The 19,733-nt window shown below is 44.7% G+C and overlaps 1 protein-coding gene across 1 annotated transcript in view; it reads right to left on the bottom strand.

Annotated features, from left to right (window-relative positions):
• Positions 1-19,733, bottom strand: part of slc15a4 (solute carrier family 15 member 4) — a 102,154-nt gene that overhangs the window by 14,386 nt on the left and 68,035 nt on the right. The window contains exon 7 of the mRNA XM_085961691.1: positions 2,798-2,956. Within this exon, the coding sequence (XP_085817817.1) occupies positions 2,798-2,956 (159 nt within the window). The remainder of the gene's footprint in view (positions 1-2,797; positions 2,957-19,733) is intronic.

Here is a 19,733-nt window from a genome sequence, read left to right as displayed (position 1 = left end):
CAGCTCATTGCTGCTACAACAGTCATAATCTCACTGTCACTGACTCATCAACTTTAAGGAGTCACTTAATCTTTTTGCATTGGGAATAGGTGAATGAAAAGGATCCATGAACCAGTAGAAACTAAACAATAATTAATATACTCTGAATTCACTTCACTGCATCTATAAATAGCAACTAATGATTTACCTATTTATAAAAAGGTGTAAAAAAAAAATCCACTCCAACTTTTCACAGCCAAATGAAATACAGAATTTTCAAACCCTACTGAACAGGCCAAAATCCAAGGTGCCAAATAAACAAATTTATATCTCGTAGAATTATTGGCCTGCTGTCAATTATCCTAGTGGTTCAAACAAACTGGAATGATACAGGGAAAGCATAAATTTATACAGCTTTTCACAATATGACTGACAGGCAACCGCAATGAAAATTCCATGTCATTTGAAAGTGCTGATCATTACGAATGAAAAAGCATATGATAGCCTGCCAAAGCGTGCATTAAATATTTCAGCTAGGTTAGACTTTAGAGATCATCCTCATCCCTGATCAGTCTCATTTATTTTTCATGAGGACAGATAATTTGTCACAATACTTTGATGGTGCTGATACTGGTTGATTTATAAGCGAGCATCTCAGCCAAGATCCTAGATGCCATCTGCTGGCATTTGACATCAGTAAGATTTCCTCTGGAGAGAATAGTAAATGTGTTTTTATTTTGCATATTGAAAAAGAGCGGCATAATCAACTAGTTATGCTTTATTGTTCCATTATACATGTGGTTAACTAGAGACGCAATTAGGGTTTTTAAAAAAACTATTCCACCTATTCCATTGCTTTGGAAAACAATTCTTAGACTACTTGTATAGCAAAGGACACATCTTCATTTAGCTGCTTAGTTAGGTAGTTTGTGTACATTAATACAGTAGCTCAAATGCCAATGATCAACTTTACAAAACAATTTTATGCACTACTAAAGGCGGCATCAATAATGGTGTTCTAACTGTAAAGGTATGTCCAATGTGAATCTTTTATTGGGATACATAGGGTTCACCTCAGTATAAAGCAGTAATATTTATCCTCTCTTTCCCTCCCTCCTCACCCCCCCACCCAATGCAATGTTGTTGGTTTTATACAGTGAAAGACTTCACCAATAATGGATGGATGGCCTGACAAACACCATTCCCCATAAAGCTATAGTCAACTGGCCTTGAAGATTCTTGACCGAGTGTGGGAGTGCATTAAAGCCTTCTACTGGAGACTTAACAGTAACAGCTGTTTTATGCATTAACTATAAGTCTAGTAGCTGCCTATAATGCTACAGCAACACTTCTTTGGAAGTGAGCGCTAAGTAATTCAGTTTGAGAAAGAATGACAAAGCAGAAAGAGAGAGGAAGAGGTGCTATTGGCCATCAGATACCCAGATTTGTATAAATTTTATAAAGAACTTGAATCTTGATGCAGACACATGATATGCACTCAGTTCCTAATAGCTCTGAAATCATAATAAAATGGTCATAATATCAGAAGTGGATCCAAACTGATTAAAAACAAATCCAGCAAAAGATTGCACACAATGTTAGCGAAAATGTGGAGTGCACTGCCCCTGAAGGCCATAGATGGAGAATCAGTTGAGACATTTAAAACAAGATATCGTTAGGATATGGAGAAAAGGCAGAGAATTGGAATTAAAAAAAAATACAATTGGTGAGCAGGAGTGATGGGCTGAAATGACCAAATCCTGCTCTAGGTTCCTAAAATATGCAGATAAGAATTTTATCGTTTGAGATTTTTTTAAAAAGGTTGCTGGCAACTCTTAATTTTGTGCATATAGGCTAAATTAAAAAAGGGGTTACAACATCTGCTTTTGCAATAAGTTTGAGTACACAGAATATACCTGATAAAATTCGACTATTTCTTTGTAAAACAGCTTTAGTACATTTTTTTTTTTTTTTTATAAAAGAGCGATTTCACTGAAGTAGAAAAACAAAATCATGTAGTGTTTAGATTTAATAGGCTACATCAATATTTAATTATGGTCAGAAGAGGATTTTGCAGATCTGTAATTAGCATTATCCTTACTATACATACCTTGGTGGTATTTACAAATTGTGATGTTGGTTTTCAATAATACATGTTGTAGAACATGAAGGGTTGTTAAAGTTGTAGAGCTAATGTAGTCCGACTGATTGTTTGGAAAAGTTAAATTCATAATACAATTTCACGTTTTTATAGAACCATCTTCTCCCTCTCAATGATTCAACAGCAGTTTCTGAACCTGTACCTTTTCTGTGTTCAGCCTTTGTAGAGATGTGTATCCTAGTTGCAGTAATCTGTTTATTGGATTTAATGCAGCCTTGCATTAAGTTACTAACCTTTCTTCAAAATGGTGGATATTAACAAAGATCAGAGCTTAAAGCATCCAATATATCTTTGTTTCTAATTAAATAGTACCATGAATGGGTTAATTACCCTTAATCAAAGTCAAGGAAACAAAACAACTTGACCTTTTAAGGAAATAGGCACTAATTCTAAAATTCAGGAATTAGGGCAGAGTAAATTAAACTAATGTTCTGACTTCACCTCAACTGAATGTTGTTTGAAGCAAAAATGTGTTAATAAAGAATGCTCTATTTGCCAAGAACTGACAGCAATTAATTACGTTCTGAAGGGGGCATGCTTGTTTGGATTATAGCAACATATCCATCAAATCCAAATCTGAACAATCTTTTTTCTCCCCCAATCAAGTACTGATTTTTCATCGTTCTAATTTATTTATGTAAAACCACGTTTACTCACCAAAATCACTCTTGCAGTTCATCCAACCAATCCAATCAACAGATACCAGGGCTAGAAGTCCTGAACCAACAAAGGAGCCAACTCCAGTAAAGAAAAAGAATAGACCCATGATAGCACTTTGCATAGACTTGGGAGCAGCTGAGTAGGCGAACTCCAGACCTGAAAAGCCATAAAATGAAGAGTACATTTTTAGGTGCAATTTAAACAATTCCAGCAAAGAGTGAGGAGCTAGATATAGATTAATCTTTGGTTTGTTGAAATTATTTCCAGCTTTGAATAGAATTGCAAGCAGCACATCTTTCATTACATACAATATATTCACCAAAAATTCTGCAAATTTCAATTTAAAAAGAGAAAACCGATTACATTTTATTCCCGAAATATATTTTCGTTACAGAATATATTTAATATCGGTGCAATAAAGCTACCTCAGTTTTTTAGATTTTTGCTTCACAGAGCTAAAATTGTTGTGTAGATTCAGATCAGAACCTGACCTTACCGGGAGAGAAGCAGTGCAAGATTCTCTGGAGTGGTAGTCTCATATCACTTGGGTCTGACAACAGATGGCGTAATTACAGTGCAGTGTCAAATTGGGTTTAATAGTGCCCTTGGACTCCCTAGACAATTTTTAAACCTATCTGCAATTAATTTTAAAAAATTAAAGAAAATGGCCCTATCCTGGGCAGAAGAATTTGAATTCTAGCCACACAGGTGCCAGGTAGTGTAAATGAGGTACTGCCTGGCAGGAACCTGCTTGAAATAGATAGCTGCAATGTGAACATCGTATTAGAAGTTCAAGTTTGGATAATGTATCCTTTAGAATTTCAGCTACCGAAGTCCAGAATTTGCTGAAATTGTTTTAAAAAAGATCACAACTTCAAACACAAAAGTTTGATAGAATTTAATTATTTTAATCCATTACACCTTGCAATAGATATGGTTCACAATCTAATCCTAGAGCTAATGCTCAGGATTTATTGCACTGCAATGCTGTTCCTTACCATTCAGCACGGCTATGCTATTCATGCAAACAATGGTACTGTATGTGACTGTGAAAGAGATCCACTATTAGAGTCATTTTGAATCTTAGTGGTGATCTGAACTACGGGCCTGGACTCTTCACCTAGGTATATCGATAGAAAATAATAGCTGTTCTCAAATCATACCGATATGTGCGAAAACTGATTCTGCATTAGGAAATCATTGAAAACAAACCAGTTCCTGATGGAAAAGTAGCCATAATGCTCTATGTTTAAAAATGAACATATCTTTAGGGTAGGGAATTTCCCAAACGAGATTATCAGGCAGGCATAAGGAGGAAGGTATGGGATAAAAGCAAAGTTCCGAAGCCCACCCGTTCTGCCTCCTCCAGCAGCATGCCCCCAATTTGATTGAATGGGAGGAACAAAGGGTTGAAGTTGCATTCATTAAGGATGTAACTGGTAGACTAGATAAGGGAGAACCAGCAGATGTGATGTATTTGGATTTTCAGAAGGCTTTTGATAAAGTCCCACATAAGAAGTTAGTGTGCAAAATTAAAGCACATGGGATTGGGGGTAATATACTGGCATGGATTGAAAATTGGTTAAGAACATAAGAAATAGGAGCAGGAATAGGCCACTTGGCCCCTCGAGCCTGCTCTGCCATTCAATAAGATCATGGCTGATCTAGGGCTCAAAGCCACTTCCCAGCCCGCTCCCCATAACCCTTCACTCCCTTATCTTGCAAAAATTTGTCTATCTCCACTTTACATGCATTTAATGACCCAGCCTCCACAGCTCTCTGGGGCAGAGAATTCCACAAATTTACGACCCTCTGAGAGAAGAAGTTCCTCCTCATCTCAGTTCTAAAAGGGCGACCCTTTACTCTAAGACTATGCCCCCGAGTTCTAGATTTCCCCATGAGGGGAAACATACTCTCTGCATCTACCCTGTCGAGCCCCCTCAGTATCTTATGTTTCAATAAGATCACCTCTCATTCTTCTAAATTTCAATGAGTATAGGCCCAGCCTGCTCAACCTTTCCTCATAAGTCAAACCCCTCATCTCTGGAATTAACCTAGTGAATCGTCTCTGAACCGCCTCCAATGCAAGTATATCCTTCCTTAAATAAGGAGACCAAAACGGTACGCAGTACTCTAGGTGTGGTCTCACCAATACCTTGTACAGTTGTAGGACTTCCCTGCTTTTATACTCCAACCCCCTTGAAATAAGGGCCAACATTACATTTGCCTTTTTGATTACTTGCTGTACCTGCATGCTAACTTTTTGTGTTTCATGCACAAGGACTCCCAGGTCCCTCTGAACTGCAGCATTTTGTAATCTCTCTCCATTTAAATAATAGTTTGCTTTTTATTTTTCCTGACAAGTGGATAACCTTGCACTTTCCCACATTATACTCCATCTGCCAAATGTTTGCCCACTCACCTAGCCTGTCTATATCCCTTTGCAGATTCTTTGAGTCCTCTGCACAACTTGCTTTCCCACCCATCTTTGTATCATCCGCAAACTTGGCTACATTACACTCGATCCCTTCATCCAAGTCATTAGATTGTAAATAGTAAATCCTTGTGCCATCCCACTAATTACCGTTTGCCAACCAGAAAAATGACCCATTTATCCCGACTCTCTGCTTTCTGTTAGTTAGCCAATTCTCTATCCATGCTGATATACTACCCCCAACTCCGTGAGCTCTTATCTTATGCCGTAACCTTTTATGTGGCACCTTATCGAATGCCTTCTGGAAATCCAAATACACCACATCCACTGGCTCACCCTTGTCCACCCTGCTTCTTACATCCTCAAAGAACTCCAGCAAATTTGATAAACATGATTTCCCTTTCCTAAAACCATGCCGGCTCTGTTTGACTGCAGTATGTTTTTCTAAATGCCCTGCTACTGCTTCCTTAATGAAGGAGTCCAGCATTTCCCTAATGACAGATGTTAAGCTAACTGGTCTATAGTTTCCTTTCTGTCTCCCTCCTTTCTTAAATAGGGGTGTTACATTTGCGGTTTTCCAATCTGCTGGGACCTCTCCAGAGTCCAGGGAATTTTGGTATATTGCAACCAATGCATCCACTATCTCTGCAGCCACTTCTTTTAAGACCCTGGGATGCAGGCCATCTGGTCCAGGGGACTGGTCGTCTTTTAGTCCCATTATTTTACCGAGTACTATTTCCTTAGTGATCGTCTTTAGTTCCCCACTTCCTGTGGCCCCTTGATTATCCATTATTGGGATGTTGTTAGTGTCTTCTACAGTGAAGACAGATGCAAAATATTTGTTCAGAGTCTCTGCCATTTCCCCGTTCCCCATTAATTCATTCCCCAGTCTCATCCTCTAAGGGACCAATGTTTACTTTAGCTACCCTCTTCCTTTTTAATATACCTGCAGAAGCTCTTACTAGCTGTTTTAATGTTTCTTGCCAGCTTACTCTCATTATTCATCTTCTCTCATTATTTTTTTAGTCATCCTTTGCTGGTTTTTAAAAATTTCCCAATCCTCTGGTCTCCCACCAATCTTGGCACCACTGTATGCCTTTGTTTTCAATTTGATACCATCCTTTTCTTCCTTAGTTAGCCGCAGATGGTGCTCCCTTCTCTTAAAATCTTTCTTTCTCACTGGAATATATTTTTGTTGAGTTATGAAATATCTCCTTAAATGTCCACCACTCCATTTCAATTTCTCTTGTCCTTTAAATTTGTTTTTCCAGTCCACTTTAGCCAGTTCTGCCCTCATGCCATTATAATTGCCTTTAAGATCAGGACACTGGTTTGGGATACAACTTTCTTACCCTCCAACTGAATTTGAAATTCAACCATGCTATGATCACTCTTTCCTAGAGGATCCTTTACTACGAGATCATTTATTAATTCTGTCTCATTACATAGTACCAGATCCAAGATAGCCTGCTCCCTGGTTGCTGCCATTACATACTGTTCCAGGAAAACATCCCAGATGCACTCTATGAACTCCTCCTCTAGGCTACCATGGCCAATTTGATTTGTCCAATCAATATGGAGATTAAAATCACCCATGATTATTACCGCACTTTTTTAAAATTAAAAAAAATAAATAAACAGGCCTCCATTATTTGTTGATTTATACTCGGTCCAACAACATTGCTACTGTTCGGGGGCCTGTAGACTACGCCCACCAGAGACTTTTTCCCCTTATTTTTTATCTCCACCCAAACCGATTCTACATCTTGATCTTCTGAGCCAGTATCACTTCTCACCACTGCACTGATCCCATCTTTTACCAACAAAGCCACCCCACCTCCCTTTCCTTTCTTTCTATCCTTCCGAATTATCATATACCCTGGAATATTCAGTTCCCAGCCCTGGTCGCCTTGCAACCACATCTCTGTAATGGCGATCAGATCATACCCATTTGTGCCGTCAACTCATCTATCTGGTTACGAATGCTGCGTGCATTGATATATAAAGCTTTTAACTTTGTCTTTTACCATTTTTTTCCCTGTTTTGGCCTTTTTTTCGGTTACACTCTTATTTTTAAACATTCTGTCCCTTCCCGTCACAATCTGGTTATTATTTCCCGAATCTCTAGCCTGCTCTATTGCTTTCTCATTGACTTTTTATTTTTCCGCTCACCTGGATCCTCCCCCACCCCCGCAACTATTAAGTTTAAAGCCCTCTCTGCAACCCTAGTTATTTGATTTGCCAGGGCTCTAGTCCTGGGTTAACGGGCAGGAAACAGAGAGTAGGAATAAATGGGTCTTTTTCCAGGGTGGCAAGCGGTGACTAGTGGGGTACCGCAGGGATCAGTGCTTCGGCCCCAGGTATTCACAATATATGTCAATGATTTGGATGAGGGAACCAAATGTAATATTTCCAAGTTTGCTGACGACACAAAACTAGGTGGGATTGTGAGTTGTGAGGAGGATGCAAAGAGGCTCCAAGGCGATTTAGACAAGTTGGGTGAGTGGGCAAATACAGATGCAGTATAACGTGGATAAATGTGAAGTTATCCACTTCGATAGGAAAAACAAAAAGGTAGAGTATTATTTAAATGGTGATAGATTGCAAAATGCTGATGTACAAAAGGACCTGGGTGTCCTTGTACACCAGTCACTGAAAGCAAACATCAGGTGCAGCAAGCAGTTAGGAAGGCAAATGGTAAGTTGGCCTTCATTCCAAAAGGATTTGAGTACAGCAGCAAGGATGTCTTGGCCTTGTACAAGGCCTTGGTGAGACCACACCTGGAGTAGTGTGTGTAGTTTTGGTCTCCTTACCGAAGAAAGGATATACTTGCCATAGAGGGAGTGAAGCGAAGGTTCACCAGGCTAATTCCTGGGATGGCAGGACTGTCGTATGAGGAGAGATTGGGGTCGACTAGGCCTGTATTCACTAGAGTTTAAAAGAATGAGAGGGGATCTCATTGAAACATATAACATTCTGACAGGGCTGGACAGACTGGAGGGTCGAGAACGAGGGGTCAGTCTCAGGATACAGGGTAGGACATTTAGGACTGAGATGAGGAGAAATTTCTTCACTCAGAGGGTGGTGAACCTGTGGAATTCCCTACCACAGAAGGCTGTGGGGGCCAAGTCACTGAATATATTTAAGGAGGAGAGATAGATAGATTTCTAGACACAAAAGGCATCAAGGGGTATGGGGAGAGAGCAGGAATATGGTATTAGATAGAGGAACAGCCATGATCATATTGAATGGCGGAGCAGGCTCGAAGGGCCCACTCCTGCTCCTATTTTTCTATGTTCCCACCCCCATCCCAAATAGTGATGAGTGTGCATGGAATGGCTTGGACATTAAAGGGATGCTTTATGGTGCTGGTGTGGGATGGTGTCAACCTGACATCATGTGGCAGCCAGGGTTAACAGCATCAAGTGAAGTAAATCTGGCCATGGTGATGCCATTGCTGGCCTCCCGGGCAACAATGTTGTCAGGGGCTGATGCCCTTTGCAACATCGGGTGATGGCAGAGAAGGACGCTGGTGTTGGGACTGATCGTGGAAGGAATCAGAGGAGCAAGGCGAGATAGTTTCAAGGGCACCGATGTAGCTGCAATAGATGGCAGCTGCAGATGAGATGACAGCTGCAGATGAGATGACAGAAGCAATCTGCCAGTGGCAAGAGAGGTTGTTCCAATGAGGTGGCACTGGACATACAGTTGGCTCTGAACACTTGCAAGCTAAAGAAATCTCTATGTCTTACAAATGCAGTAACCAACAGTTTTTGCGCTCTGAAACTGACCATCTGCAACATGGCATCCTTTACACCACTTCTGCAGCGGTCAGCTTATCAGATACATCAGAGCAGACTCGACTCACCAGGGTGAACTGGCGTGTTCCCTGAGCAGCGGGTAACCCGTGGGGGGAGAACGTAAAATTGGAAGGAAGCCTCAAAGTACCATTAAATTGGCTCTTAACAAGCCATTTAATGAGCTCAATTGTCTCCCCCGCCACTTGGTGTCAGGTCAGTTCTCCACTGACAGACCCGACACCTGGGAGACTCATGTAGAGGCAGGGCGATAGCAGGTTTCTTACCCACTATCAATCTTTGCTAATTTGACAGCAGACGCGCCTCCAAACCCACACTCTGAGCGCCGGCAAAATCCAGCCCTATGTGCCTGCATGAGTACGCAAATGAACCGGTCGGCTCCATAATTTGGGATATTGTCTGGCCCAATCTGCTGCGGATCTGGCAGAGGAGGTGGATTGAAATGTCAGGGGCCATATGTTTAAAGCACATCAACTTTTAACAAATTTTGTGGAAGTCATAAATGTATACAATTAATTTCACTAAAGTGAGCAGAGCCTTAAATCATAGTCCTGGCCATTTAGGAGACCCTCGGTGTAAATTCTCGCATAATATATCAGTATTTGTTTAGTTTCTCCAGATATCATTGTTTGCAAATGAGTGAGTGGTCAACAATCAGGGTTTTATGTGGCATGATACTCAACTTCTGCAGATTTTGCAGCTTGGCTATAATTATTTAAAATGCATCATAAAAATGGTTTTTTTAAACATATATTCCCCTTACTAAAATTATACTTCAAAGTTGGCCACAGAAACTTGAACATGGCAAGTTGAATTACTGTCGTCAATAATATGCAAACTTTAAAAAAAGTGAAAAATGAACAGATTATGAATCCAGTGCCAAAATTAGCTTTTACATTGGGGGGAAAAGAGAGCATACAGCTGGCACTGCAAATATCAAAAAAGTAATTTCAGGATTAAAGTGTTATCTTTATTATTGTACTAAGTAATGTAAGAAGCAGCAGCTCCTTCAGCAGAGATAACAGTGCAGGTTGTAAAAATCAACATTAATACAGTAGAATAAAAAAGTCTTTAGGTTAAGGATAACATACAACAATATACAAGATAGCATAAGTTAGCAGACAAATGTGGCACTGTTTATTCAGGAGAGGTTACATTTATTGCTCTTCATTTAGCTTGTACTGTATATTCAATGTTACTAATGTAATCTTGGTACAGCATTTTGTGCGACAGAAAATGACAGGAATACAAGTTCCTTAAAAATAAATATATGCAGCTTTTAGTGATCAAGAAAACTTGCGCTATTCGTTTTGTCTTAAATGTTTTTCTTTTAATACAAACACACAAATCATTGTTGCCAGACAGTTTACCTTCTAACCCATATCGCACCATGGTCAAGTTATCTTGTCAGACTATGGATTGGGATCCCTGGGCCAGGGACAAGATCATTTGTCCCATTGTAACCCATCCTGACTGGATGCAAAGGAACCCTTCAGAGAGTGGCTCGGTTACATCTCTGACACAGAAGTAAATCTTTAGAACTGCACGACTCAATTGGCTGAAAATAATAATCAGTCTTTGAAGCCACTTTTCAAGTAATGCAAGTTCAATTTTTTGGAAGTTGCTTCCACTTTCAAAATGGACGGTGGGATCTAGAAGATGCAGCAAGTAGCTTTAGCACTGTATTGGAGTTCCTTTCTGCTTCAGCATTGAAGATACAATGAAAGGTGTAAAATTGTGGACGGTGTGCACCGACATTTCTGATTTGCGCTGCCAATGGGCAAGGCTCTTCACCAGCAGGGTGGACTATTATATTACCGCCAATATATTCTGGGCTACAATATAATCTTCCCCACTAGCAAATTCCAGGTTACCTAAATATAGCCCAAAGAGAGCACATTGGGAGCTTTTTATTAGGGTCAATTAAGTGTCTCCAGAAGTTGAATTTCCTGAAGAGGCAATGACTATGTATTTCTATTTTCTAATTGCATCATGACCATTTTGTTCTAATGTGGAAAAGTCGATGGATAGCGGATTAAACCACAAGACAGAGGAGCGCTTTAATCTGCCTGATGTGCTCATGCGGGCAAAAGACACACTGGAAAATTCACTATGTTCATAGATGAACTGCGTAGTGAAAATACTTGCAGTAGAATGGACAAGAGATAGCTTAGGATAATAAAGCTAGTAGCACCGCGCACATTTGATCCACAAATTTCATTCCTCCCCAGGGGGATGAATGCTGAGGAGCTACAGCCAGGGGGGACATTTAATAAAACACAAATTCATCAATATTTACTGTAGTAGTTCTATATGTAAAAAGTTAGAAATTAACATACAATACAAAGAACAAAGGACAAAAACCCAACCTTCGGAAATTGGTTACATTTCATTAAAACTATGACATATTACAGATTACAGTATTTGACATGGGCTACCCCAAATTTGTCATACGAGACCCCCAGATGCATCAAACCATGACTGGGGTGGTGAAATGCTGGGACTTGGCCATGTGTACCCTACAAACCCGATGTTGACCTTGATTTCAGTAATGTCTTATTGGCTTTATAAATCAATGGCACCTGATTGATATCACGATGTAGTCATTACCTAGCAGTTTCATTAAAGGCAAAAATAAATGCACTCAAATGCGAGAAACTAAAACGTGACCCCGAAAGAATTTAAATTCATTTGGCAATGAGATAATCGAAGGGTCAACTTTCCGTTTGATTGATAATGTGATGTATCAAAAAGAATCAAGCAATTGCTTGCTGTAGCTTGAATTAAAATGTTGAAGTGTCAGAGAAACAACTTAATACTACTGTGGTATGACTTTCAAAAAAGGCACCTAGTCAGGTTCCATTGAGACAAGATATTTAGTAGATGGTTTTATTTTTTTTAGTGGCAGTGAAACAGACACATCATACAGAAAACAAATGGAGACTTGAAGCTGTAGATTTTTGAAGTTGCATGCACAACCTCTACCTGTAGTTTCCCACAATAGGAAAGTTATGTTTTGCGAAATACCCTCTTAGATGAAATAAAAATCTATATATACACACACACTACAGCATTCTGAATGAGAATTAAAAGAGCTTACAAAATTCTACTTCAACACCACGTACTGGGTAGACAGCACAATGTGGACACCAGGATTTCGGTAATGTCCATTGGTGGATGGGTGAAATCTTTGACCTCTCTATTGGAAAAGTGAAAATTCTCCATTGGTGGTGTTACAGATTTTGACCTTCCAAATTGGTGTATAGAAAAACCAGTTCGAATGACAAATCCGTCACTGCTGCTTATATTGGTGGAAGTAGTTTGAGATGATCGGTAACATAATGGAAGTATATCAAATAATATTAAAGAATACAAGATCCCCTGTAATGTTACTCACTGTAAGGAGACTTGCCATTTTATAATGATAGCAATATTCAACATTTTAATTTGAGAGATAGTTTAAAAAAAAATAACCCATGGCATTGTTCATGGGTAAGAGTTAGAAAACAATTACATTTCTCCTCCTGTAACCGTCTCCCTGCTCATCTCCAACTCTGAAATTATTTCTGTCTTTCTCCTCCTCTCTTTATGCCTCGAACACCCATGCAGGCTGTCCTGAATTTTGCCCCTCCTGGGCAGTAATAATGATGCATTAGAATGCAAGCAGTCCAAAGCAATTATAATTCCAGGGTTTTTGCTTCCACTATTCTGGCTGGAAGTTTATTCCACACGTTAATCATTCTGTGAACATAACATAAGAAATAGGAGTAGGCGGCCATACAGCCCCTCGAGCCTGCTCCGCCATTCAACAAGATCATGGCTGATCGTCAACTTCACTTTCCCACCTGATCCCCATATTCCGTTAGAATCCAAATATCTATTGATCTCCGCCTTGAATATACTCAACGACTGAGCATCCACAGCCCACTGGGGTAGAGAATTCCAAAGATTCACCACCCTCTGAGTGAAGAAATTTCTCAGATGAATACGTGGCTAGAGGAATGATGCAAGGGGGAGGGATTCAAATTCCTGGGACATTGGAACCAGTTCTGGGGGAGGTGGGACCAGTACAGACCGGACGGTTTGCACCTGGGCAGGACTGGGACCGATGTCCTAGGGGGAGTGTTTGCTACTGCTCTGAGGGGGGGGGGGGGGGGGGGTTAAACTAAAATGGCAGGGGGTTGGGAACCTGAGCAGGGAGATAGAGGAACAGGAAACAAGGATAGAAGCAAAAGAAAGGAAAGGAGAAAAACAAAAAAAGGTGTCAGTCAGAGAAATCAAGGGTTTAAAATCAAACATGGCCACAGTAAATAATAATTCTAAAAAGGTGCAAGTGTGTTAAAAAAACCAAGCCTGAAGGCCTTGGCCTAGAAATTCAGTCTGGACACTTTTGGGGCGCTAAAGTCGGGCGTTCGCTAAAGTTAGCGCCCGCCGGAAAGTGTAGGCCACATCGCCGAAATTCAGTAGAGTTGGCCAAGAGTTTGGCCGAGCGCTGAAACTGGCATTGCAATGCTCTCTTCAGGCGCTAAGCCGGCGATGCGGCCTGATAACGCCGAGGCCGGGCGCAGCGCAGGTGCGGTCATGTTTTGATTGACAGCAGACACCCTGACGCCGGCCAGCTCTTAAAGGGGGAAGGGTCGACTTTGACTGCTGCCACACCCTGCATACTGGAGCCCTGCAGCTAGGCCTCAACACTGCTGGTGGGCCAAAATAGCGCCTGGAGCCATGGAGAGGGCCCGTGAACGAGCGCAGCGCTTCTCAGAGCGTGCTCTGAGGGTGCTGATTAATGGTGTCGAAAACAAAAGAGAGATCTTGTGCCCGGACAGTGGCAAGAAGGCTCCCAGGAGCCAGTACAGGAAAGCCTGGAGGAAAATCGCCCGCAGGGTGTCATCCACCTGCGATGTCCCCAGGAGTGCGGACCAATGCCGCAAGAAGTACAACGACCTCACTCGGATGGTGAAGGCGAGTACCCTTTCCAGTGTCCTCCTCATCCTTGCATGTGCACCTCACATTATGGGCAAAGGGACCCCAAAGGACTAATGGGCAGCCCTCCTCCCGCAGCAATGGCACTGGCATGATCATCAATAGCACTTTCTGCACTTAACACACTGGCCAAGCTATTCGACCATGGGAGGCAGTGCACACAGCAACAGGGCACCACACTGGCCAAGCTATTCGACCATGGGAGGCAGTGCACACAGCAACAGGGCACCACACTGGCCAAGCTATTCGACCATGGGAGGCAGTGCACACAGCAACAGGGCACCACACTGGCCAAGCTATTCGACCATGGGAGGCAGTGCACACAGCAACAGGGCACCACACTGGCCAAGCTATTCGACCATGGGAGGCAGTGCACACAGCAACAGGGCACCACACTGGCCAAGCTATTCGACCATGGGAGGCAGTGCACACAGCAACAGGGCACCACACTGGCCAAGCTATTCGACCATGGGAGGCAGTGCACACAGCAACAGGGCACCACACTGGCCAAGCTATTCGACCATGGGAGGCAGTGCACACAGCAACAGGGCACCACACTGTACTTAGAGGCCGTCCTTTCTCTTGCAGGCTAAGCTGGCGCGGAATTTGAGGAGCCAGTCTGTCACCGGTGGAGGCCGTCCCGAGTACCAGGCACTCAGTGAGCTGGAGGAGAGCGTGGCTCGACTCATGCGTGCCCGGGTGACTGGCCCTGTTGCGATCGGAGATGCGGACCCTGTACTGGGACCCACTGGTAAGGACATGACCGGTTGGACCTCTGTCGTTGCCCTTGCGCTTCAGATCTACATCCTTTCGCACTGACCGACAAATGCGCATAATGCCACCACTCAGGCCTCCCTCGCTGACGCCCTGTCCTCACTCTAAAGCTACTCTTGTGCCTTCCTGCTTTCAGCTGGTGAGGAGGAGGTGGTCCCTGAAGCTCAGAGTGCCAGGCCCTTGGAGGAGGAGGAGGACGAGGACCAGGAGGAAGGCGGCACATCGGGGGAACCCTCATCCGCGCCAGGGGATGGCAATGGAGGGGAGATGTCTGGCCTGCAGGAGAGCCAGGGGGAAGTGTTGCAGGGGAGGGCAGATCCTGGGCCCAGTGGGCTCGAGGCACGCGGGAAGGGTCCGGCAGCACGCCGGCCTTCTCCCCAGAGGGGGGGGGGGGGGGGGGGGGGGAGGTGTTGCAGGGGAGGGCAGATCCTGGGCCCAGTGGGCTCGAGGCACGCGGGAAGGGTCGGCCAGCTCGGCGGCCTTCTCCCCAGAGGGAGAGTCCGCCCTCCAGTCCGGAGGCGGTCCTCGCCCAGGAGGTGCGCCTCCTCGATGAGATGTCGGCAGCGTCTGAGCGGCGCCACCAGGAGTTCATGGGGGTTGTGCAACAGATGCCTCAGGCCATTGAGTCCCTGGCTCATAGTGTGGTCGCTTTCGGGGAATCACAGGCCAGGGGGGTCGAACAACTCGCGGCAGCGCACGGCAGGGGTGTCCAGCAACTCGCGGCAGCCCAGGACGCGACTCGCGAGATGAGTGGTGCCGTCCAGACACTGGCAGAGCTGATGCGGGCACATACCAGGGCAGTTCGGGCACTCACTTCTGCCACACTCGCTGTGGCGCGGAAGCATCGCCAGGGCACCCGCCGCCGTGCTGCAGCACAGCGGTCTGGCCTCCACCAGATTGCTGCGCTTGCTGCACTGCCAGCCCGGCCGAGTGCCAGTGTCTCTGGCGAGCAGCGCGCGCCTGCCATCAGCCAGCTTGCCCCCATTGGTGCAGCCGACACTGCCACTCCCCCAGCCAAGGTGTGACGAGCTGCTGCTGAGACTGATGCTGGCCAGCCACAGCTGCAGCAGTCAGCAGCCGGCCCCTCCCGGGCCGGGCCTCGTCTAGGCTGACCCCCAAGGGCATCTGCCGACACGCATTGTGGCCCTCATGAGCCTTCCCCCAGCCTTGCCACACCCGCAGGGCCCAGGTTGAGGCGGAGCAGCAGGTCGGGCAGGGGCCAGAGAAGCCTGTCTAAGGACTCGCCCTCTCGGCACACCCATTAGAGTGTGGTGATAGCGTTTTTTTTTTATATTGGGGGGCTTGTGTTCTGGGGGGGCATTATTTTGGTAAGGCCGAGGATCAAGGCATTTTTTGTTTTTATGGGGGTGTTTGTGTTGTGGAGGGGTGGGGGGCTTATTTTTGGAAGGCCGATGATGAAGGCCATTTGGATGGGCAAGTTTTGTTAGTCCTCCCCAGGTTTTGGGAGTGACAGATGTTTTTGACTGTTTTTTGGGGGTCTTGTCTGTTTTTCTGTTTCATGTGGGAAGGGCCCTGAGTTTGTGAAATAAAGCTTTTTATTTATTCAGCATGTCCACGTCTCAGGTTTCAAGTGGTTGTTGCGTTAACCGGCTGAGGGCTTGCGGTGCGGCTGCCTTCAGGTGCGTTCATTGCCACAGCCCATTCCCTGACAGGGGGGCCTAGAAGTGTCGATCAATAAGCCCCCGGCGGACGGCCCTTGGACCTTGTGGCTCCCTCCTGGGCTGGTGGTACTCCTCCTCCTGGTCTTCCTGCTCGTCCTCCTGAGGTGGTGGTGCAACGTCAGGTGGCAGTGCCCGAGTCCTGCGGATAGCCAGGTTGTGCAGCGTGCAGCATGCAGCACACGACGACGAACTGGGAGACTCTATCCGGCGAATACTGTAGAGATCCGCCGGAACGATCCAGGCAGCGGAACCGTTGCTTGAGGACGCCTATCGTTTGCTCTATGATGTTCCTTGTGGCTTGATGGCTTTCGTTGTATGCCTCCTCCGCTGGGGTCCTGGGCGCACGGAGCGGGGTCATGAGCCATGTACACAAAGGGTAGCCCTTGTCCCCGATAAGCCATCCCCTTGGTGGAGGCTGTGCCTCGAACATGTCAGCCACAGTAGTCTGGCGCAGGATAAATGCATCATGGCTGCTTCCTGGGAAGCGGGCATTGACAGCTAGGATGCGCTGCCTGTGGTCACACACCAGCTGTACATTTAGGGAATGGTAGCCCTTCCGGTTGCGGTAATCCTCGGCATTGTGGATAGGTGCCCGCATAGCCACATGCGTGCAGTCAATGGCGCCCTGCACCATGGGGAAGCGCGCGATCCTGGCAAATCCGACTGCACGCTGCTCCTGCCTCTGTCGGGTCATGGGGAAGGAGATGAATTGGTGTCTCCTCGCGAAAAGTGCATCGGTGACCTGCCGGATGCAGCGATGCGCGGCGAACTGGGAGATGTTCACTATGTCCCCAGCAGCGGCTTGGAAGGAGCCGCTTGCATAAAAGTTCGGAGCCACCGTGACCTTCACTTCCACCGAGAGAGACGTCCTGCACATCAGCTGTGGACGCAGATCTCTGAAGCAGCTGGCAGATCTCTGCAACCACCTCCCTTCTGAAGCGCAGCCTCTTAACACAATGCGCCGCAGTCATGGTGAGATAGGACACCTGCTGCCGGTATTGCCTGAGTGGGTAAGGCCTACGTTGCCGACGCCTGATGGCCCCTCTGCGTCTAGGCATGGCTGGCCCCCTCTCACAGCGTCTGCGAGCCCTTCGCACATAATGCTGCAACTGAGGGTTGGACCCCCATACAGCCCCCATAATAAAGTTGAAAACAGTGAAATCAAATGTCAAAGCACTGGCCAGAAGCCAAAAATACCTCTCCTACGTTGTCCCAAATCAGTAAGCTCTGTCCCTTGGTCTCTGTCCAGAAATCCAAAGCAGTAAAGTCATTGCAGCAAAATGGCTGGGCTTTATAGGTCAGTGTAAGTGCCCTTTAATTAGCACTCCCCGAGGCCCACAGGGCCTCTGTTGCGTTCCACTTCACAGTTCTTAGCAGCGCCATGCCCACATTGGGCGGGCGCCACTAAATTTCCGGTTTGGGGCGCACAAACAGCATTGCACGACGAGATGACGTCATAAGCTGCGCGCGCAGCTGAGCGGGCGCAAACACTTTGCGCCGGCGCTAAATGTCAACTGAATTTGGGCATTGGCGCAGATCGGTCTGCGCCCGGGCGCTAAGTGCCTAGCGCTGGAAATATACCCCTCTTATGGCGTTACCGGCTGGCGCAACCAACTGAATTTCTAGGCCCTTGTGTCTTAATGTGAGGAGCATTCATAATAAGGTGGATGAATTAGCTGCGCAAATAGAGGTAAATGGATATGATATGATTGGGATTACGGAAACATGGCTCCAGGGTGACCAAGGCTGGGAACGCAACATACAGGGGTATTCAATATTCAGGAAGGATAGGCAAAAAGGAAAAGGAGGTGGGGTAGCATTGCTGGGTAAAGAGGGGATTAACACAATTGAAAGGAAGAATATTAGCTCTGATGATGTGGAATCTGTATAGGTAGAACTGAGAAATACCAAGGGGCAGAAAACGTTAGTGGGAGTGGTATACAGACCTCCAAACAGTAATGCGGAGGTTGGGGATGGCATTAAACGGGAAAGTAGAGACGCGTGCAATAAGGGCACAGCAGTTATCATGGGTGACTTTAATCTACATATAGATTGGGCTAACCAAATTAGTAACAATACTGTGGAGGAGGAATTCCTGGAGTGTATACAAGATGGTTTCCTGGACCAATATGTCTAGGAACCAACTAGAGATCAGGCCATCTTAGACTGGGTATTATGTAATGAGAAAGGATTAATTAGCAATCTTGTTGTGCGAGGCCCCTTGGGTCAGAGCGATCATAATATGATCGAATTCTTCATTAAGATGAAGAATGTAGTAGTTGACTCAGAGACTAGGGTCCTGAATTTAAATAAAGGAAACTACAATGGTATGAGGCACGAGTTGGGTAGGATTGATTGGGGAATGTCACTCAAAGGGTTGACGGTGGATAGGCAATGGCAAACATTCAAAGATCGCATGGATGAACTACAGAATTTGTTCATCCCAGTTTGGCATAAAAATAAATCAAAAAAAAGGTGACTCAACCGTGGCTAATAAGGGAAATTAGGGATAGCATAAGATCCAAGGAGAAGACATATAAATTGGCCAGAAAAAGCAGTAAACTGGAGGATTGGGAGCAGTTTAGGATTCAAAAGGAGGACAAAGGGATTAATTAAGAGGGGGAAAATAGAATATATGAGTGTAAGCTTGCAGCGAACATAAAAACTGACTGTAAAAGCTTTTATAGATGTGTGAAGAGAAAAAGATTGGTGAAGTCAAGCATAGGTCCCTTGCAGTCAGAATCAGGGGAATTTATAATGGGGAACAAAGAAATGGCAGACCAATAAAATACATATTTTGGTTCTGTCTTCACAAAGGAGGACACAAATAACCTCCCAGAGGTGTCAGGGAACATAGGGTCTAATGAGAGGAGGAACTGAAAGAAATCAGTATTTGTAGGGAAATGATGTTAGGGAAATTGACAGGATTGAAGGCCGATAAATCCCCAGGGCCTGATAATCTACATCCTAGGGTACTTAAGGAAGTGGCCCAAGAAATAGTAGATGCATTGCTGGTCATCTACCAAAATTCAATAGACTCTGGAACAGTTCCCATGGATTGGAGGGTAGCTAATGTTACCCCACTATTCAAAAAAGGTGGTAGAGAGAAAACGGGGAATTATAGACCGGTAAGCCAGACATCGGTAGTGGGGAAAATGCTAGAGTCCATGATAAAAGATGTAATAGCAGAGCACTTGGAAAACAGTGACAGGATCGGGCAAAGTCAACATGGATTTACAAAA

Source organism: Somniosus microcephalus, chromosome 19, assembly GCF_052327205.1.
Source record: "Somniosus microcephalus isolate GS21.2 chromosome 19, FLI_Smic_1.0, whole genome shotgun sequence".
Taxonomy (NCBI): domain Eukaryota; kingdom Metazoa; phylum Chordata; class Chondrichthyes; order Squaliformes; family Somniosidae; genus Somniosus; species Somniosus microcephalus.
Note: the sequence above shows the minus strand (reverse complement) of the source record. Positions and strands in the feature narration are given on the sequence as shown.